Here is a 23087-nt window from a genome sequence, read left to right on the forward strand (position 1 = left end):
ACTTGAGTTACTTGTTGTGGAAGACAGAGCCATGACTACATGGAACTATGTAGTAAGTGCTGTGTGTTTCCCAGAATCTGGGGGACTGTGGAAACCTCTGGTGGCATGTCTAGTAACATGTACATTCTTTTCATGATGTATGACCGCATTTCCTTCAGCAAAATAAAATATTCACAACCATAGTTTTGGCAAGATAACGCAGACCAATCTGAGATGTGTAAATATTAGGTCAAGAACCAACTGCCATGACCCAAATCACAGCATAATGTAACAGTAAATATAGATACTAGTTCAGTATCAAGAGTAAAGCATGGCCAAAGACAGGATGCCGGTTCATGTTAAAATGATTGCTGTTTAATTGATTAACTTCATGTACAAACAAGTGCTAAAAATATTTTTCATTACTGGCTAACCACAACATAACAGTTGTGGTCCCACACTGAATTTAACAGATTACAGGCACACTGACACCAAAGACAAGTACAGAGCATAGGAAGCGTGAATCAAATAAAGACATTGTTCCAGCTTTAGCAGCAACTGCATTCCCAGTAAACGCTGCATGTCAACCAATCAGAAATGACCTTTACATTGTGCAATCTGTAATGCTTCAGCAATACAGATTGAATAGAGCCACTACAGAATACATTTTACTCTGTTGGAAATAGTGGTTTCAAAGATCAAGTGAAAGACGACATTCTGGAACATGTATTTTCATTCCATTTTGAAAACATGGCAAGTGGGGTCGTCTTGTTTGGATATGTTGAACACCGCGCTGCTTAGTAGGGTACATTGATCAGAATAAAGCAAAGTCACTGTAGGCTATACAATAGACATCAAACTCCAAAATATTCTTCATTACAAGGCATAGTGAAGAATCCAGAGCACATTGAGCGTTCAAAATGCACTAAGCTGAGCCTGATATTACAGAGAGCTGCAGGTTTCTTTCCTATAGAACACCATGACCCAGATAGTCTTGCACTGTGGTTAATGTCACTATGTACATTTACTCAAGGCAGTAATTCAACTGTTGGGTATGGTGGATGTTATATTACAAGTGGTTGAATAGCAGATCTCCAATACATTTGCGCAATCTGCTTAAATCAGTTCCCAGTTATTCTTACACATGCAATGTGAGCCAATTACACACAAATCCAGAACAGTTTAGAGGGAAAATGTGTCACAGAAACATGACTCATCTCTGAAAATAGACATAACATTGTAAGCATTTATTTTCCCCATTTAACTTCATTAAAACAAGATGCATTTACATTCTTTTAAATACATCTTTCATTATCTTATCTACAATATAACTCCCAGACAATACAAATAGGCTATAAGTGCAAATAAAGATTCCAAAGCTGGATCATGAGTCCTTGATCCCTCAAAGAACTAGCACACTTTACAAAATAAGTATACTACATCAATTCCATGGTCTCCTTATAAAACCAACCTTTTTAAATTAACCTGACATTTACACAATTAAAGACCAAGGCCAATGATTAGAGCTAAAGTTAGTGAGCGCCCATTGATTCTCTGAACCAAATTTTGTTAATGAACTCCAGGTTACATTCAACACATCTGCAACCTAGTCTATGAAACCAGTGTTGACCTTTGGTGGTATGACTTTATCAAGACATTGGTGTCAAACTGCATGATATATTGTGAGGTTTTTTTATATTGCAAAGGATATCATTTCCTTAAATCTTATTTCAGAGGGGGTAAAACTGGCTTTGTGATGCATGGTCGCTCTAAAGAGCAGCTTCCATACATATGTGGGACTTTTAACATCAGAATGTAGGCAATGAGATGAGGCAGGCTTAGATTAAGAAAAAGTGATATGTGAAGTACTCTGGAAACATGAATAGTTATTAACTTATCAAGGCCACTCCTTATGCACAAGCTTCCAAATGGGAGAGAACCAATACATTCGTCATGAGGTTCCTAATCATCACGTAATAAAGCTTCCTTTGAAAGGATATGAACCATTCCCGGTAATTGGGAAGGGCTGCTGCGTTCATAAGCGGGAGGGTAGTAGATGATTCGGAGGCACCGTCACACAGCAGCCAGTTCTCTGTGACTCCTTTCTCAATGAAGCAGGAGACGACTAAGGAAAATTAGGCTACTTGGCACTAAAAATAAAAACAAAACATCAAAATAAAATTGTTAGACAACTCCTGAAAAAATATTTATTTATATACTGATAATAACTATCTACCCAGCTAAACAAAAACCAACATGGACGTGTGGAACACAAACTGGATAAAATCTGTTGGACTTTGACACATATCACTGAACAGCTGCCACAACATGTCAGCTTGAAGCCAAGTTTGAGATGATTGTTTCAGTTCAAGGTTCATGCTCACCCTTCAAAAAAACTAAACATTTTGCATTTCACTGCCAATTCATTCTCAAATCACATACCACCCACCTTTTCTTATTAAATAAAAACTGTGTGCTCAGAAGCCTTCTTACCATGACAGAGGATGCTACAACTCATTGTCTTCAGAGTTTTTAGCGGCCACATTTGATGAGTAGCCACTTCGAGAGCTGTAACCCAGAAGTCGAGCACCCGTCATCATCCGCTATTTCTCAACCTTAGAAAACCGCCACCATTGCCCACCACCTAAGTGACTACCCCTCTAGACCTCTTCAATGACACACACCAACCAGCTCAATGCTAAAAGAGCAATACACTTCTGACATGGCCATTGCTTTTCACTTTGCTCCACTACTGTGACTGGTGTATTGATATCAAAACACCAGAAAGCTTTACAAACGTAAATGATGCAGCTTTGGCAGAAACCGGCATCAGTGGTAACAGTGCAAGAACAGATGAAACTGAGCTCCAAACATTTATGAAGAAAAGAGGGAGGAGCCATGACGAAGCAAGCTTTGGTTGGATGTTAGTTAATGAAATGAGAACTTCTTACCTTTGTTTAACTTTGTAGACTGCAAATACTGCACCACAAATAATGGCTAGAAAGAAAGAAATATGAACCCATAAGGTATTATTCTGTTTAACATCAGAGGCAGTTCATTTTTACTTGGCATACATTTTAAAACAAAAACATTCCTGCTCCTTTTCCCTTATTGTGAATATAATGAAAAAAACAATATTGGTATGCCAGTAACAATAGCAAATTATTATTAAATAACTCAGTTCTGCACAAGAAACATAAAAAGTCTACACATTTGTGAGTATGTTAGAAAATTATTTAATAGTACAGCAACAAGTACACAATTGTTGAACGATAACTTGATTTGAAAAGAAAGTTGCCAATCCAATGAAACTCTTCAGAAGAATAGTTCTGTGAATTTGACCAAATTCCCACTTATTAGCATAACGCTAATGTTAGACTTCAATAGAGTACAGTATCTTCCATGATTGATGTTATCCACATAGCTCGTCATTCAAAAACAACATCTGCTGCAACTTACCAAGTCCACCTACAACACAGCCTGCTATTACCCCAGTGTTGTCTGTAAATAAATAAGCATACACAGAAGGAAGGTGACATGAATTTGCAGTGAAGATGACTCAATAGTCTAAATACTGCTTGAACCATCAAAAGATTCCATCCTGTTGTGCAACAATCGATAGATAACATTAGAAATGGACATGGTTATTCAAATATAAATGGAGTTGTAGATATCAGACAGGGAGCGCTGAAAAATAACCTCAATTAGTCAAGCTACTTTAGCTAGCTAGCTTAACCACAATTTGATGCAGTCAAGGCACTATCAGATGGTATGATAACTTAAGGCAGCAACAAGTTTGTCGAACTAGCGCGAGTCGGTTTGGCTACTTTCTCGGTCTTGCTCTCCCTTCTGTGCCACACAGACGGTCAGATCGCAGCACACAGGCTCTCTCTCGTCATGCGAGCATTGAAGTAAACAGAAATAACACCAACATTTTCTTTAAAACATCTATTTCGACTCTCCGGATATCTGAATATGATATTATTTGAATACTGAAATAATTTCAAATGCCCATCCTTACATCACCAACCGACTGCATTGTCGGGGGCTCATAAGTAAGCATTTCACTGTTGTAGTCGGCACGTGACTAATAAAATGTTATTTGATTTAGATAGATGGCAACTGGGGCACAGCTTACCGTTGGCCTTTGGGGTTAGATCAGTGGGACGGGGTACACGATCTGTAACATAAAGAAGTGACATTGGGGTTAACACACATACTAATACAACATTCTGATGTTGGATAAAACAAATCAAAACAATGTAGTGAAAGAATGGAGGTGGTGTTAAGTGTTAGAGCTCGGCGATATGGGAAGAAAATATCCATATTGCGATACATTTCCTGAATTGATGCGATACACATTATGAACTTATTGTTCTATTGTTAAATCTATATTTATTATCATCCTTTAAACTAAACTACCAGTGTGATGGTTGTAGCCATCAATTGTCCCATTAATCATCCATATTAGCAAAAATGTCAGTTCAAACCTTCTGTAGTATAGGCTACTTAACGTAATGAACGATATCAACAAAACGCGATATGGTCGCTGTAGAGAAGTTTATCATTCCAGCTCTAGTTAGTGGCATACTAGTCAACAAACTGGAGTTACATTTCAACACATTCAACACTTTATTTCCGTGTTAGAGGCCATGAGCTCACATAGCTCAAGGTAGGATTCAGCCGTTTGTGAGGACATAGTGAGGATTACTTCATGCATTTGATATGGGTTAAGATTTTCTCCATGACCACTTGACAGGTACATTGTTACATATATTCAGATCACAATCAATCCTTTGTTTCAGGTGAAGGAGAGTCTGGAGAAAAGACACCATAAACTACCACTGGATGCCGTCCAGATTACATTTGAACGTATAATTCAAGTGTCAATGGAAGTTTAGACAAATAACTAGGGGAATTTAGTGAGCATACTAGGCTGTGTATACCACACAGAACCAATGACGATTCTTTCCCTCAGCCAGACTCTGACATTAACTCGGTGTTAAGGTCATTCAAAAGCCTCAGACTATTACCACAAAGGATCAAAGGTTAGGCTAATACAATGAGTTAATGTGTTCGGTGACAAAGTCTTCTCTCTGTCAACACTAAAACAAATATGTGAAGGTCATTCAGCTGTACAACAGGCACTCTGATTTCCTGTAGGCTAGGTAACGATAGGGGTCAGAAGCTAAGCCATCGCAAGCACACATACATATGTGGACACCCCTTCAAATGAATGGGTTAAAAGGTGCGTAAAAATCGAGCCATGCAATCTCCATAGACGAACATTGGCTTACTGCATCACAAATGGCCATGATTGGGAGTCCCAGGGGGCCAGCATTGTCCGAGTTTGGCCAGTGCAGGCAGTCATTGTAAATAATTTGTTCCTAAATAGACTTGCCTAGTTAAATAAAAGGTTCAAATAAAATAAAAATACTGAAGGAGCTCAGTAACTTTCAATGTGGCACCGTCATAGGCTGTTATTGTGAAGTGGAAACATCTAAGAGCAACAGCTCAGCAGTTCACACAAGCTCACAGAACAGGACCGCCGAGTGCTGAAGTGTGTAAAACTCATCTGCCCTTGGTTGCAACACTCACTAAAAAGTTCCAAAATGCCTCTGGAAGCCACATCAGCTTCATGAAATGGGTTTCCATGGCCAAGCAGCCACACACAAGCCTAAGATCACCATGTGCAATGCCAAGCATTGGCTGGAGTGATGTAAAGCTTGCCGCCATTGGACTCTGGTTCAGTGGCAACACATTCTCTGGAGTGATGAAACATGCTTCACCATCTGGCAGTCTGACGGACGAATCTGGGTTTGACAGATGCCTGGAAAACACTACCTGTCCGAATGCATAGGGCCAACTGTAACATTTGGTGGAGGAGGAATAATGGTCTAGGACTGTTTTTCATGGTTCGGGCTAGGCCCCTTAGTTCCAGTGAAGGGAAATCTTAACGCCACAGCATAAAATTACATTCTAGACGATTCTGTGCTTCCAACTTTTGTGGCAACCGTTTGGGCATGGATCTTTCCTGTTTCAGCATGACAATGCACCAAGCGAAGCCCATACAGAAATAGTTTGTTGAGATCGGTGAGGAAGAACTTGACTGGCCTGCAAAGAGCCCTGACCTCAACCCCTTCGAACACCTTTGGGATGAATTGGAACACCGACTGCAAGCCAGGCCTAAATCGCCCAACATCAGTGCCTGAGCTCACTAACGCTATTGTACCTGAACAGAATTAAGTCCCCGCAACATTGTTCCAACATCTAGTGGAAAGCCTTCCCAGAAGAGTGAAAGCTGTTACAGCAGAAAGTGGGGGGGGGGGTTCAACACCATATAAATGCCCATGATTTTGGAATGAGATGTTTTTTTAAAATTTACCCCGTTTTCAGGGTATCCAATTGTTTTAGTAGCTACTATCTTGTCGCATCGCTACAACTCCCGTACGGGCTCGGGAGAGATGAAGTTTGAAAGTCATGCGTCAACCGATACACAACCCAACCAAGCCGCTTCTTAAAACAGCGCGCATCCAACCCGGAAGCCAGCCGCACCAATGTGTCGGAGGAAACACCGTGCACCTGGCAACCTTGGTTAGCGCGCACTGCGCCCGCCCGCCACAGGGGTTGCTGGTGCGCGATGAGACAAGGATATCCCTACCGGCCAACCCAGGACGACGCTAGGCCAATTGCGAGTCGCCACACAGACCTTCCGGTCGCGGCCGGTTACGACAGAGCCTGGGCGCCAACCCAGAGTCTCTGGTGGCACAGCTGGCGCTACAGTACAGCGCCCTTAACCACTGTGCCACCCGGGAGGCCCCAGAATGAGATGTTTGACGAGCAGTTGTCCACATACCTTTGGTCACACGCAAACATTAGGCCTGACCGCATTTAGTCGACTGTTGATTTGCCTAGTCGAGCAGTGGCAAATGTAGTAAAAAAAAAAAAAATATATATATCTTTTTTCAAATGTATGGCACATGAGACACCAGTCTGATTCACGCCTGTCTGGAGTGGACTAATCCATTGCGGAGGCCGCAGGGAAGGCACACCGGTATCTACAGTGGTACATTTACCGTTAATTACCATAATCTCATAATCGACAATGTTAATTTGGTTACGGTATTTTCGGTTAATGCATTCAATATATTATTATTATTACAGTCTTACTGTTGTCATTGTAGGAGTGGACACAGTGGTGGCCGAGTGCACAACCTAGGCTAGACTTGAGGAAAATCTATTGGTTTATGCCATTCCATTGTCAATGGAATGACATACATTTATTCATTGGCTTTTGTTTGGAGCACTCCTACAGTGGTACGTCCTTTAAAAGTTGCAGGGTACTGCGGCACAGCTTGCATGGCGCCACAGAATTCTATGGCACGTTATTTAAATGTGAACAACTGGTACCATTAATGCAAATGACATTTTATTAGTCACATGTTCCAAATACACCCGGTGTAGACCATACAATGAAAAAATACGGATAAAGAAAGAGAGATTAAAGTAACAAGTAATACAAGAGCAGCAGTAAAAAATAATATATACAGGGGGATGCAGGTACAGAGTCAATGTGCAGGGGCACCGGTTATTTGAGGTAGTATGTACATGTAGGTAGAGTTAAAGTGACTGCATAAGTGACAACAGAGAGTGGCAGTGGTGTGGAGAGGGGGATGCAAATAGTCTGGGTAGCCATTTGACTAGATGTTCAGGAGTCTTATGTCTTGGGGATAGAAGCTGTTTAGAAGCCTCTTGGACCTAGACTTGGTGCTCCGGTACTGCTTGTCGTGTGGTAGCATGGAAAACAGTCTATGACTAGGGTGGCTGGAGTCTTGACAATTTTTAGGGCCATCCTTGTATACACCGCCTGGTATAGAGGTCCTGGATGGCAGGAAGCTTGGCCCCAGTGATTTACTGGGCTGTACGCACTACCCTCTGTAGTGCCTTGCGGCGGAGGCCAAGCAGTTGCCACGTGAGGCAGTGATGCAATCAGCCAGGATGCTCTCGATGGTGCAGCTGTAGAACCTTCTGAGTATCACAGGAACCATGTAAAATCTTTTCAGTTTCCTGAGGGGGAATAGGTTTTGTCGTGCCCTCTACACGACTGTCTTGGTGTGCTTGGACCATGTTAGTTTGTTGGTGACGTGGACACCAAGGAACTTGAAGCGCTCGACCTGCTCCACTGTAGCCCCGTCGATGAGAACTGTGGCATGCTCGGTCCTCTTTTTCCTGTAGTCCACAATCATCTCCTTTGGCTTGATCACATTGATGGAGAGAATGTTGTCCTGGCACCACACGGCCAGGTCTCTGACCTCCCTATAGGCTCTCTCATTGTCGGTGATCAGGCCTACCACTATTGTGTCATCGTCAAATTTAATGGTGGTGTTGGAGTCTTTCCTGGCTGTGCAGTCATGAGTGAACAGGGAGTACAGGAGGGGACTGAGCACACACCCCTGAGGGGCCCCTGTGTTGAGGATCAGCATGGCGGATGCGTCGTTACCTACCCAAGCCACCTGGGGACGGCTCGTCAGGAAGTCCAGGATCTAGTTGCAGAGGGAGGTGTTTAGTCCTAGTGTCCTTAGCTTAGTGATGAGCTTTGAGGGCACTATGGTGTTGAACTCTGAGCTGTAGTCAATGAATAGCATTCTCACATAGGTGTTCCTTTTGTCCAGGTGGGAAAGGGCAGTGTGGAGTGCAATAGAGACGGCATCATCTGTGGATCTGTTGGGGTGGTATCCAAATTGGAGGTCTAGGGTTTTTGGGATGTGTTGATGTGAGCCATGACCAGCCTTTCAAAGCACTTCATGGCTACAGACATGAGTGCTACAGGTCAGTAGTTATTTTAGGCAGGTTACCTTAGTGTTCCTGGGCACAGGAACTACGGTGGACTGCTGAAAACATCTTGGTATAACAGACTCAGACAGGGAGAGGTTGAAAATGTCAGTGAATACACTTGCTAGTTGGTCAGCAAATGCTCACAGTACATGTCCTGGTAATCATTCTGACCCTGCGGCCTTGTGAATGTTGACATGTCTAAAAGGTCTTACATCGGCTACGGAGAGCATGATCACAGTTGTCCGGTAAAGCTGGTGCTGTCATGCATGTTTCAGTGTTAATTCCCTCGAAGCGAGCAAAGAAGTAGTTTAAATCGTTCGGTAGGGTCGTGTCACTGGGCAGCTCCCGGCTGTGCTTCCCTTTGTAGTCTGTAATGGTTTGTAAGCCCTGCCACATCCGACGAGCATAAGAGCCGGCGTAGTAAAACTCGATCTTAGTCCTGTATTGTCGGTTCATCAGAGAGCATAGTGGGATTTCTTATAAGCTTCCGGATTAGAGTCCCGCTCCTTGAAAGCGGCAGCTCTAGCCTTTAGCTCAGTGCGGATGCTGCCTGTAATCCATGGCTTCTGGTTGGGGTATGTACGTTCGGCCACTGTAGGGACGACGTCATCGATGAAGCCAATTGCAGATGTGGTGTACTCCTCAATGTCATTGGAGGAATCCCGGAACATATTCCAGTCTGTGCTAGCAAAACAGTCCTGTAGCTTAGCATCTGCTGCCTCTAACAATTTTTTTGTTTCTCTAGTCACTGGTGTTACCTGCTTAAATTTTCGCTTGTAAGCAGGAATCAGGAGGATGGAATTATGATCAGATTTGCCAAATGGAGGGTGAGGGAGAGCTTTGTATGCATCTCTGTGTGTGGAGTATAGGTGGTCCAGAGTTTCCCCCCCTCTGGTTGTACATTTAACATGCTGATAGAAATTTGGTGAAACGCATTCAAGTCCCTGGCTACTAGGAGCGCCGCCTCCGGGTGAGCGTTTTCTTGTTTGTTTATGGCCAAATACAACTCATTCATACAGCTCATTCATAGTATTTGGAATTTGTCTGAGTTGTCGTGACCGCTCTTTTCTGTGGATTTCTGAACATACTTTAGTTTGGCGCATTATTTTTATATCCAAAATAACCTTTATGGATCAAAAGGAACATTTGTGTAACTGGGAGTCTCGTGAAAGGTAAACGATTAATTTGATTGCTTTTCTGATTTGTGACCAAGCTACTTGATGCCAAGAGTACATAATGTTTTGTCGAGCGATCGATAAACTTACAAATGCTTGGATTGCTTTCGCTGTAAAGCAAATTTTCAAAATCTGACACGACAAGGGGATTAACAATTTGATTTTGTCTGGACCTAGTGATCGCGCCTCATGAATTTGGATTACTGGACTAAACGCGAACAAAAAGGAAGTATTTCGACATAAAATTGACATTATCGAACAAAACAAACATTTGTAGAACTGGGATTCCTTGGAGTGCATTCTGTTGAAGATCAAAGGTAAGTGAAGATTTATAATGCTATTTCTGACTTCTGTTGACTCCAACATGGCGGATATCTGTATGGCTTCTTTTTGTGTCTGAGCGCTGTACTCAGATTATTGCACGGTGTGCTTTTTCCGTAAAGTGTTTTTGAAATCTGACACAGCGGTTGCATTAAGGAGAAGTGGATCTAAAATTCCATTCATAACACTTGTTATGAACACTTGTTATGTTTTTCTGTAAATTGATGTGGCTCTCTGCAAAATCACCGGATGTTTTGGAACTACTGAACATAACGCGCCAATGTAAACAGATTTTTGGATATAAATATGCACTGTATCGAACAAAACATACATGTATTGTGTAACATGAAGTCCTATGAGTGTCATCTGATGAAGATCAAAGGTTAGTGATTCATTTCCTCTATTTCTGCTTTTTGTGACTCCTCTCTTTGGCTGGAAAAATGGCTGTGTTTTTCTGTGACTAGGTGCTGACCTAACAATCGTTTGGTGTGCTTTCGTCATAAAGCCTTTTTGAAATCGGACACTGTGGCTGGATTTACAACAAGTGTATCTTTATAATGGTGTAAAATACTTGTATGTTTAAGGAATTTTAATTATGGGATTTCTGTTTTGAATTTGGTGCCCTGCAATTTCACTGGCTGTTGTCGAGGTGGGACGCTACTGTCCCACTTGTACCAGAGAGGTTAACACCCCCTATGACCTCCTTTCCACAGCAACCAGTGATCTGGGTCAACAGCACCAATGGGATAAACTTTTTTTCTACGACTACAAATCCCTTTCTTGTCGTCAAATCCCTGCCAAGTCAGGTAACCTAAGCGCTTCCAAATATGGAGTTGCAGGTTTGCCATATCTGTCATGTTTGTGCATCTCTTATGTGCAAATCTTTATGGCAGTCATTTTACTTAAGGACCTTGGAAATGCAGTTATATATAAAAACAAATATTGTAATATATAAATTTACAAATACAAAAAAGGTGTTTGTTTTTGGATAATGAACTGCATTTGTGGATAGTGATTTACATTTGTGAATTGGTACTTATTTTGTACTGATCATGATACACAAATACAAAATGCATGCTGTGAGTTGATATCATGATATTGATGCCATACGCTCCTGTCAATTTTGAGTAACAACAAACCTGATTATGCATACAACTAGGCCTAAGCTACCTGGCCTAGGCTACCTGGCCTGCACACAAAAATGTGCCCGTTTGGGGATCTGAAACTATATCCGATTGTCTTAACGCACAATCACCGTGGAGCTTCTAAAAGTAATTGTTCTTCGCCTCAAAAAGCAAGTAAACAAAGTCCGTTTTTACATTCATTGAGAATGAAAATAGCTCCTCAATGCAGCATAATTGAAAAATATTGCCAGCTCTTTCCCTTTTCATAACTACTAAGCAAGAAAGGGCAGAAAAAGAATCACTCTGATCTGGTGGAAATTGAATTAAAAAGGCCTGATTACTTATCCAGCATATTTCATACAAGGTTGCAAGTTCACTAGTGCAAGCTTCAGGCAGGACCAAAGTTAAATATTTGATACAATGTTTCAAGTTCCTTGCAAACAGGCCATGCATAGCCAATGTGATTTATAGGATTTATTTTGATCAGGATATTTTCTACCTGCGGCGCTGCAAAGTTTTTATTTGTTGGCTTTATGTAGGCTATTTTTACATATTGGCAATGGCAATAGAAGTTCCTTTTAAATTTCTATCATTTTCATTTTAGATAGAATTTTGATTAACCACATGACATTGAGTTTCAGATATAAAGACTATTTTAAATTAAATTAAACCGTTCCACAAAAATCTGCATATGAAAACCATAACTGGCACGCAGATCAGGAACAGTTTATGATTCTGGTTAGGCTATATTGATTTCTGGATCCTTCTTCAGTAATGTGTGTCTTAGTTTTTAATTGCAGTGCTTAAAGCATCAGGCAAAGTAGTCTACACATAGGTGATTTTATTCAAACATATATAGACACTCTAGGTAAAAATGCATGTTTTAAAATTTCGACCAATCGACTCAGTCTATCCAATAATTTAATTTTGGGGACAGCCCTAAAAACACACACACGCACGCACAAGATTCAAATGGACTCTACCTTGGATTGTGGTTCTCTTTGTAGTAGTGGGCTTTGTGGTAGTCAGAAGGGCTATAAAGACATGACATATAATTAGGCCAGTAAATTAACTATTCTTGTGCAGTCTGTCACAACACTTTACTGCTGTGATCCCTCAAATGCTTTAGTCAGCCAGTGTGGTCTGAGTAGTAGAATGGTCTTGGACAAGATGGTCAACCTCTCAAAGTGTGAAGGTAGCAGAGGTCAATGGAAGGTAAGCAGCTCACTAGACCATCGGGTTATTTTAATGGGTAAAATATTGAACTTCAACACCAGTTTGTCTTCAATCGTAACCAGCTTTGCTACTAAAAATGCAGAGGCCAGTATCAAGGAATGGATCAAAAACAGAACAGAAATCGATGGAAACTAAAGTGACCAAATCCAAACTTATAATGCATACAGAGAAAATAACTACTTGAGATTGCTATGCACAAGCATGCATATGGTGAAAATAACAATTAGCATGAACATGAATTCAAATACCATCTTGTCTCATGAAAAGTAATTGTGTTTATATGAGTAGAGGTCAGTTCCATAAAAAAAGCCAGTTTGTCGACACATTGGTCTTCTGGTCATAAACACCAAATGATGCAAAATATCTGAGCTAAAGTATATGCTGAATTGTGTTAAATAACAAACAGTGAAATCAGTCTTACCTTTGCATGTTGGGTAAGGAGCTGACCAGCCTTCTATTTCACAGGTCAGACTGGCTTTTCCCTCCATCTCATATCCAGCATTACACCTATACGTCACAAAAGACATGTACGTATAGGGGGGACGGCCGTCAATCCGAACACCATTCTCAACAACAGGATTAGGACATGACACCACTGCAGACGTAAACAAAGATATGTCATTAGCTGCTGTTTTGAGGTGAACAACATGACAAAAGTATATTATTTATTGGTTTTAGACTACTTGAAGCAATAAACAATGTTATAATCACCCATTTATGAATAATGCAACTAATCATTATCTATCAAATAGTGTAGATTCTATTGGAACCTACATCCTCTGGTAATTAGATTAGGCCTACACATTAAACATGCTTTAGACTGCTTGCTTAGCCTGTCTCATGCACATCTGTGATAATGTTTGATTTTATTAAGCTAGATACTGTGATATTTACACATTTATCTTTCAGAGGAGGTCATCTGGAACTTGATCATGACTGTGTGGTGGAGGAAAAAAATTGGAAGCCCAAATAGATTTTATAATAATATGTAAGCAACTTGTGTCAAACTCATTCCATGGGAGGCTGAATGTCCGCGGGTACTCCTCCCTTGTACTTGATTGATGAATTAAGGTCACTAGTTAGTAAGGAACTCCCCCCTCATCTGCTCATCTTAATTGAAAGGAGAAACCAGTACATTTACATTTAAGTCATTTAGCAGACGCTCTTATCCAGAGCGACACTAGGCCCTCCATGGTGTGAGTTTGACACCCCTGGTGTAAGCAGTTCATTATTGTTTTGTTAACAATCATACTTATAAAAACAGGGGAAAAGGAAAGCTTTCAACATACTTTTACACTCAGGTGGAGCTGGCTGGAATTCTCCATTCTCACTGCAGGTTATGGATTTAGTTCCAACCAGAGTGTAATCCTTCTCACAGTCATATTGCACGACACTTCCATAGTCATACGTATCATCAGGTGGGACAACAGGCCCACCGTTGACAATGTTTGGGGGCTTTCCACACTTCACCACTGCAGATTAGAGCACAACAGCAGTTATAAAGAGATGATTCAGGCACATGTACAGAACTGTTAATGTTATTTTCACTTGACATGCTCCTTCAGATTACCAACCTTCACATACAGGAACTCTGCCATCCCAGCCTCCAGCCATACAGGTCCTTACACCGCTGCCCACAAGCACATAGCTGAAATATAGAAAGATTAGACAATACGAGACACTTTTTACAACTTTGCTTTCAGGATAGTAAGGGTTACAGAGACTGTTCACAGCTCTGATCAAAATAGTAAAAACAGATAATATGCCTGAAATTGAATGACTTTTTGTTTAGCTTTTAGGGAGGGGAAGTTTGATTAAGGCCTATTTGGAAAAAAATCACTAAATTAGGCCAACAAATGAACAGCTTTGTGAAAATGTTGACATGTTAATTCTAAAAAAATAAAAATGTAATTACATCTAAGACTCAAGAAAGCACTGACCCAGTATTACAGGTAGCAACTACCTGGTCTCCAAACAAGACCCCCTCAGAGAGATTAAACTGTCCGTTCGTCACTTCTCCTGGGCTGCCACACGACTTCCCTGAAACAACCATAGAGAAAACCAGTCAGATTTTCAAAATGACAGAGTGAGAAAGAGTTGAATGTTAGCACAAAACAGGTTCAAATTCCAGGCTAGTATTTCAATTAGATTTAAGGATGGGCAATGAATATATCAAGTTTCGAGTGGGTAAGTAAAAACTGGAAATATTTACAAGAATATGGCACAACTTTCCAGAACAAAAATAAATAGACGATTATATTACTTTCGCATTTCAGTTTCACTTCACTCCACACGCCAGCAGTACAGGTGACTGGCGGAGACCATCCTGTACTGGCATATCCAATTGCACACTGAAAAGTGACTTTTGCCCCATCTACAAATGTCTCTTGCGTGATGAAGGCATCTGACAAAACCATGTTTGGCCCTCCTATGGGTTTGGTACAGGTTTTAGCTGAAAGAGGTGGAGACAAAATGGAATTCTATGTTAATGACCAAGATGAACAAATACAGGAGACAACATTTTCAATTCAACCCACAAACTGTAGTAGTTTAAGCTTTAAACCACCATCTAGACAGAGAGATAAAAAGAAATAGGATTCTATACAGAAATGACCCCACCTTGGACAGTGAGAACAATCAAGGCCAGCTGGACCATCCATATCGTCAAGGACCAACAGATGTTAGAGGGCTGCATGGCATATTATTTTACTGTAACAAGCAGCAGCACACAATTTCCTGGATTGGTTGGTTTGCTTGTACTGTAAAGTTTTTTTCAGATCGCCACCTACGCAGACAAATCTCTAAATATCCACTTGCAGTAATCACGCTGTTGAGAAGGAAAAACACACACTGTCATACAAAAATCTGTGAGTTGGGGTAGCCATACAGATAACTAACTTTAGCTAGCCTAACTGGTAACGTTATTAGTTAAGCCTGGGACAAAGCACAGACATTCAAACTTGCCCAAAACAATGTAACTGCCATGGAAACGCGTGGGGGAAAGGGCCATGGGGGAAATATCCCGAATCTCCTCATTGCCCCAAGCAAAATTTACCCACATTTAGGCTATTGTTTGTGTGCAATTCAGACTGTGGGGGATAGGGGGGATTACACTTGTATGGATGTTTACCCCAACACATGTTCATGTCATCATTGACATGACTACCAATAGCTGTATGCTAGCTATGCTAACCAGCTTATACGAACAGGAGTAAGCATTTAGCATTCACTTCTAAATCTGAAAAAGGGACAACTTCTATGTTATACAGCGAAAAACAGCCCAATGCACTATACACTACTCAAAAAAAATAAAAGGGAACACTTAAACAACACAATGTAACTCCAAGTCAATCACACTTTTGTGAAATCAAACTGTCCACTTAGGATGCAACACTGACAATAAATGTCACATGCTGTTGTGCAAATGGAATAGACAACAGGTGGAAATTATAGGCAATTAGCAAGACACCCCCAATAAAGGAGTGGTTCTGCAGGTGGTGACCACAGACCACTTCTCAGTTTCTATGCTTCCTGGCTGATGTTTTGGTCACTTTTGAATGCTGGCGGTGCTTTCACTCTAGTGGTAGCATGAGACGGAGTCTACAACCCACACAAGTGGCTCAGGTAGTGCAGCTCATCCAGGATGGCACATCAATGCGTGCTGTGGCAAGAAGGTTTGCTGTGTCTGTCAGCGTAGTGTCCAGAGCATGGAGGCGCTACCAGGAGACAGGCCAGTACATCAGGAGCCGTGGAGGAGGCCGTAGGAGGGCAACAACCCAGCAGCAGGACCGCTACCTCCACCTTTGTGCAAGGAGGAGCAGGAGGAGCACTGCAAAATGACCTCCAGCAGGCCACAAATGTGCATGTGTCTGCTCAAACGGTCAGAAACAGACTCCATGAGGGTGGTATGAGGGCCTGATGTCCACAGGTGGGGGTTGTGCTTACAGCCCAACACCGTGCAGGACGTTTGGCAAATTCTCCACTGGCGCCATGTGCTCTTCACAGATGAAAGCAGGTTCACACTGACTACGTGACAGTCTGGAAACACCGTGGAGAACGTTCTGCTGCCTGCAACATCCTCCAGCATGACCGGTTTGGCGGTGGGTCAGTCATGGTGTGGGGTGGCATTTCTTTGGGGGGGCCGCACAGCCCTCCATGTGCTCGCCAGAGGTAGCCTGACTGCCATTAGGTACCGAGATGAGATCCTCAGACCCCTTGTGAGACCATATGCTGGTTCGGTTGGCCCTGGGTTCCTCCTAATGGAAGACAATGCTAGACCTCATGTGGCTGGAGTGTGTCAGCAGTTCCTGGAAGAGGAAGACATTGATGCTATGGACTGGCCCGCCCGTTCCCCAGACCTGAATCCAATTGAGCACATCTGGGACATCATGTCTCGCTCCATCCACCAACGCCACGTTGCGCCACAGACTGTCCAGGAGTTGGCGGATGCTTTAATCCAGGTCTGGGAGGAGATCCCTCAGGAGACAATCCGCCACCTCATCAGGAGCATGCCCAGGTGTTGTAGGGAGGTCATACAGGCACGTGGAGGCCACACACACTACTGAGCCTCATTTTGACTTGTTTTAAGGACATTACATCAAAGTTGGATCAGCCTGTAGTGTGGTTTTCCACTTTGAGTGTGAATCCAAATCCAGACCTCCATGGGTTGATAAATTTGATTTCCATTGATCATTTGTGTGATTTTGTTGTCAGCACATTCAACTATGTAAAGAAAAAAGTATTTAATAAGAATATTTCATTCATTCAGATCTAGGATGTGTTATTTTAGTGTTCCCTTTATTTTTTTGAGCAGTGTATATAGACCAAATTATGTGGACAACCATACAAATGAGTGGATTCGGCTATTTCAGCCACACTTGTTGCTGACGGTTTATAAAATCGAGTGTACAGCAATGCAATCTTTATAGACAAACATTAGCAGCCTTACGGAAGAGCTCAGTGACGACTTTCAACGTGGCACTGTCATAGGATGCCACATTTCAAACAAGTCAGTTTGTCAAATTTCTGCCATTGGACTCAGTGGCAACACGTTCTCTGGAGTGATGAAACATGCTTCACCATCTGGCAGTCCGACCGTCAAATCTGGGTTTGGCGGATGCCAGGAGAACGATACCTGCCCAAATGCATAGTGCCAATTGTAAAGTTTAGTGGAGGGGGACGTTTTCCTGGTTCGGGCTTAGCCCCTTTTTATTTCACCTTTATTTAGCCCCTTAGTTCCAGTGAAGGGAAATCTTAACGCTATAGCATAAAATTATAGTCTGGACAATTCTGTGCTTCCAACTTTGTGACAACCATTTGGGAAAGACACTTTCCTGTTCCAATGAGGAATGCCTCCGTGCACAAAGAGAGGTCCATACAGAAAGCGTGTCGAGATCAGTGTGGAAGAACTTGACTGGCCCGCACAGAGCCCTGACCTCATCGAACACCTTTGGGACAAATTGGAGCACCAACTGCGAGCCAGGCCTAATCGCCCAACATCAGTGCCCAACCTCACTAATCCAAGCAAGTCCCCGCAGCAATGTTCCAACATCTTGTGGAAAGCCTTCCCAGAAGAGTGGAGGCTGTTATGGATAAAAGTAGGGACCAACTCCATATTAAATGCCCATGATTTTGGAATGAGATGTTCGACGAGCAGGTGTCCACATGCACTACATGACCAAAAGTATATCCAAAATCAGACTCAAGTAATTAGTTACGGTTTTCCATACCATCTAGAGCATTTGTGACTGTAGCAGGATCTAGCAACCATTTCATTCATTTTTTTGCCGATCTTCACTGACAGCCGTCATATTCAATGCGTGTTGCACATTCGTATATTCATCAGTTATTCAGCGCTCTGACACACAAACGAGAGTTCTCTGAAATCAGAGTAGATAGCCAAAATGAGTTTACGAAGTTTATTCTCAAAGTCGCGGGGATGTCACGTCCTACTTTTATCAGTACACTCATAACCTAAGCATTAAAAAATATCTATTAAATCAAATAACTGTATGTCGCAAATAAGCCATAAATGTTTTTGTTGACCAGATTCAACACTCCATACAAAAAGTCATTTTTTGGTGAGCGAAAAATCACCACCTGCTGGAGGGAGACAGATTCTCCGCTGAGTTGGGCCCCTCTCTTTGGGTGCGTTCGTAAATTTACTCTGGTATCTACTACTATTTCAGATAACTCTCGTCTGAGTCTGCCAGAGCACAAGAATGCGCAACACCAGTTGAATGTGAGCAAACGTTGGCAAAAATACTTAATTAAAATTGTTGCCAGCAGTACAGTTACAACGCTCTAGATAACATGAACAGTCTAATCAGCTCTACTAGTGTGAGTAAAATTGTCAGTGTGCAGTGTTCTCTCGGTGTCTGGAAGTAGCTAGCAAGCTAGCCAACTTTTGCCAGTTAGCTTGGGTGCTTAACCGACGTGAGGTCAGAATGGTCGAATCAACCCCACTTCTCGGCCAGTGTGCACTCACGAGTAGGCTGGACAATGGAACAAGTCAAAATTCACCCAAGAATGAAAAACGACCAAAGAACGTTGAACAATGACTGTTCTGGCTGTTTAAAAATCGGTCACATATTGAAAAAGAGGACAGGGACATGTTTTGTTTAGGGTATACACCGTTTTCTGAAGAAGAAAATCATTAACCATGGAGCAGAAACATTTTGAATTTGATGGCTATGTGACAGCCATCGCTAATACTGTGACATGGAACCCAAACCGGCTGCGTGCGTGCACCATCGTGCATAAATGTATTTTGTCCCCCCACAACAAATGCGATCATGACAAGCAGGTTAAAATATCAAAAACTCAACCAATTACATTAAATTTGGGGACAGGTCAAAAGGCATTAAACATGTATGGCAATTTAGTTAGCTAGCTTGCACAGGCAACTAATTTGTCCTATTTAGCTAGCTTGCTGTTGCTAGCTCATTTGTCCTGGGATAAACATTGAATTGTTATTTTACCTGAAATGCACAAGGTCCATTACTCCACACATAAAACGGTCAACCAAATAATTTCTAGTCATCTCTCCTCCTTCCAGGCTTTTTCATCTTTGAACTTAACGTAAACTCACCCCCTTCGTACAAATGTGCACAACCGCAACATTCAAATGAGGCTACAAAGAAAACTAATGGGACTGTAGCGACTGTGTTGACATCAAAATCTTGGGTGTGAACTAGGTTTCTACTCAAGTTGATCAACATGGTAATGGCACTATAGTATTGGAGAAAAGTTGAAAAAAACTGACCCTCCGTTACATCGTGACGTGTCATGTCATAACATACAGCACGCATAAAGCAACTATTTCTGTCTTACGATCTCCATCCACCAGGTGTAGCACAGTCATTTTTTGTGTCATCACTGCATGTGATCATCATTCCCAAAGCCGCTGTTTACTTCTAAGATCACTTTAGCACCGCACTAAAAACCGATTCAAATTCGACAAAAACCTTAAAATTAGGTATGCATTCACACATTATATAAACTCTTTATAGTGTTTTATTTACATTTAGAGGCGATTAGGTGACGAGTTGGACAGATCGAGTGAAAAAAAAAGCTATTTTCCCACACAACATCTCTCCTTTTCACGATCACGCATTAGTTTCGCTTCCCCACCTGCCATTTTTTTAAAAGACCCGACGAGACTCATTGCCTGCTTGAATTATGCAGAAACGGGCAGCATTTAGGTCATGTAATTGAATCTGTTGGAAAGGGGAGAAATTGTGCTTTACAATGGTATTGACATTACAGTTGATCTGGAAGTATTACGTTTTGGGTGCTAAAATAAGGGCAATTGTACGGACCAAGGCGATGTACGAGTTTACGTTATATGGTGATTGGCATCTAAACTTTCATAGCATTACCACTACAACGGCAAAACAGTTTGTCTTTCAATCACCCACGTGGGTATAACCAATGAGGAGATGGCACGTGGGTACCTGCTTCTATAAACCAATGAGGAAATGGGAAAGGCAGGACTTGCACCGCGATAAGCGTCAGAAATAGGAATTACTTATATTTTAGCCCTTGGCAACGCAGACGCTCGTTGGCTCAATAATTGAATAACAATAATTGCACACAAAGTAGACTACACCTGTCAATAATAAGGTAGCCGCAAAAAGGTCTAAATGCCAACAATAGCGAGGCAGGCATTGTGACACAAAACAATCGGCTGGGAATAGAACATTCGGAAGGCGAGTCCAATAGAACTAATGAGCTGGCATGGTGTAAAATGCACTAAAAGTGGGCATGTATTTTTCGCGATTTACTATAGAACTACGGCAAGCAGCTGGGACATATTAGTAATATTACTTAATTAACTGTGTTCCACGACGCATGCAATTAAATATATTTTTATAAAAGCGTTACAAATGGAATGTGTCCAGCCTATACACAGGTAGCTACACCGCCCAAAGTATTCGCAACCCAACGCCACCGTGATGCTAACGGTACAACAGCTAACTAATTAGCCAGGCTAGCAAAACCGTAGTCAAATAGTATGTATCTACTGCGTTACCTAGCTTTGTTATTTTGTATTTTCGTGATTTTATTGAAAATAGTTCAGCAATATGGCACGAGGGGTGTGACATGTTATGGCCAAAAGAGAACAGCAATGACGTATTGTAGGCACAAACTCCGCCATGCCATGGTTCGTTGGGAAAAGCCTATAGACAGAGCGGAAGAGGTATTGTGTTTGTAAATTCACTCCGGAGTGCCAGAGTGCGCTCTGGGCGTTCGTAAATTCAGAGCGTTGTCAATGTCCATTTGTAAATGCAGAGCGTTTTCGCTCTCTGACTAGTCGTATTTGATCAACTCCATTGATGTCTAGTTTGAGGAAACACTCGGATATTGTAGCTGGATCAGCTTGCTACCGTGTTAGTGTCCATTGCTAGCTAGCACTTTCTCTAATTTCAAATAATGATCATCTATGGTATTTGGAAGTCTTACCTTATTGTTCAAATGGTCCGTCCACTTTCTTTAAAAATCTGCTCCGTCGAATATTTATTCTAACTCACTGTTCTGGCTTCTTCTTCTATGCTATCATGGCGGTCCGCAAACAATCGACAATCGTTTAAGTGCATGCCGCCACCTACTGGGCTGGAATGTACGATCAATCATGATATTCTGTACTACCATGAAAATAAAATCGAAAACCAAATAAATCCCTATCAACTTCTACCCCCCCCAAAAAAAAAACTCCACCTCCCCAACACCCCTACCCCATTCAACTGTGTGTATATATATATATATATACATCATGATGAAACACTCCCCGCTTAGAATTGTTCAGCACGTCAACAACCATTTCAACGGTAAACATCTGTTACCCCGAATATCTATTTTGTCGTCTCAACAATAACCTTCAAGCTGGCATTTCTGCTTTCCACAACAGAGTCGTATTGATAACCTTACCAATAAAAGCTAGTCAACTTTATTCATTATCAAAGTGTCCTTTGACACTGCACGTTCATGAGCACAACATTTCTGAACAGGCCTCCAAACCATGCCAGGACCAGCAGAAACACCAGTCCCAACATTAGGTCCACTTACTACAGGAGCAGCCATGGAAGCTCATAATGTAAAAAAAATATATTAAAAAATTAATCTAAATCAAACTTTGTCACATGCGCCAAATACAACAAGTGTAACCTTACCGTTAAATGTTATCTTTATTTCACTAGGCAAGTCAGTTAAGAACAAATTCTTATTTTCAATGATGCCTAGGAACAATGGGTTAACTGGGGCAGAAGGACAGATTTTTACCTTGTCAGCTCAGGGATTTGATCTTGCAACTTTCCAGTTACTAGTCCAACGCTCTAACCACTAGGCTACCTGCAAGCCTTTAACCAGTAAACAGTGCAGTCCACACTGTAGTCTTACAGCAACTGCTTACGATATATCATGACTAATTCTATATCTCTGAGCCTCTCTGCACCTGGCATCCACCAAATGCTGCACTATGTTCCACCCCCATAATTACAACGCTTAACCTTCACATTGCTACCACATTCACCGTAACCACGTTCCCTTCCACACCTGGCACAGCTTTTACTTCCTTTACATTGAACAGCTACATGTCCCATTCTTTTGCATTTATAACACCTTAATGGGGATGGGACAAATGATCTGACATTGAATTTAAGGAATCCTATATGTACTTTCCCAGGCATAACCTTCTTTAACCTCAGCAGCACTGATAGGCTTTCATTTCTTTGATCTTCTTTCCTACAGACTAACATTTTGGCCACTCTTTCTCAATTTTTTTCTTAAATATCATCTATGGATATATATTGGTACCTCAGTGATGACTCGCCTCAATCTAGCATAAGCACCAGGGACATGGCTTTTAATCTTCTTCCCATTAAGCTTTTCCATTGTCAGAATCTTCTCTTGCTGAGCC

The 23087-nt window shown here is 41.7% G+C and overlaps 1 protein-coding gene across 1 annotated transcript in view; it reads right to left on the reverse strand.

Annotated features, from left to right (window-relative positions):
- Positions 1–332: 332 nt before the first annotated feature.
- Positions 333–23087, reverse strand: part of LOC115132411 (sushi, von Willebrand factor type A, EGF and pentraxin domain-containing protein 1-like) — a 55012-nt gene continuing 32257 nt past the window's right edge. The window contains exons 16-27 of the mRNA XM_065021090.1: positions 15290–15373; positions 14934–15122; positions 14611–14710; positions 14245–14318; positions 13960–14142; positions 13092–13265; positions 12418–12468; positions 4118–4159; positions 3439–3480; positions 2931–2976; positions 2473–2547; positions 333–2129 (exon numbers count right to left, since the gene is read on the reverse strand). Of these exons, the coding sequence (XP_064877162.1) occupies positions 2487–2547; positions 2931–2976; positions 3439–3480; positions 4118–4159; positions 12418–12468; positions 13092–13265; positions 13960–14142; positions 14245–14318; positions 14611–14710; positions 14934–15122; positions 15290–15373 (1046 nt within the window). The 3' untranslated portion in view covers positions 333–2129; positions 2473–2486. The remainder of the gene's footprint in view (positions 2130–2472; positions 2548–2930; positions 2977–3438; positions 3481–4117; positions 4160–12417; positions 12469–13091; positions 13266–13959; positions 14143–14244; positions 14319–14610; positions 14711–14933; positions 15123–15289; positions 15374–23087) is intronic.

Source organism: Oncorhynchus nerka, linkage group LG7 (genome assembly GCF_034236695.1).
Source record: "Oncorhynchus nerka isolate Pitt River linkage group LG7, Oner_Uvic_2.0, whole genome shotgun sequence".
Classification (NCBI taxonomy): Eukaryota; Metazoa; Chordata; class Actinopteri; order Salmoniformes; family Salmonidae; genus Oncorhynchus; species Oncorhynchus nerka.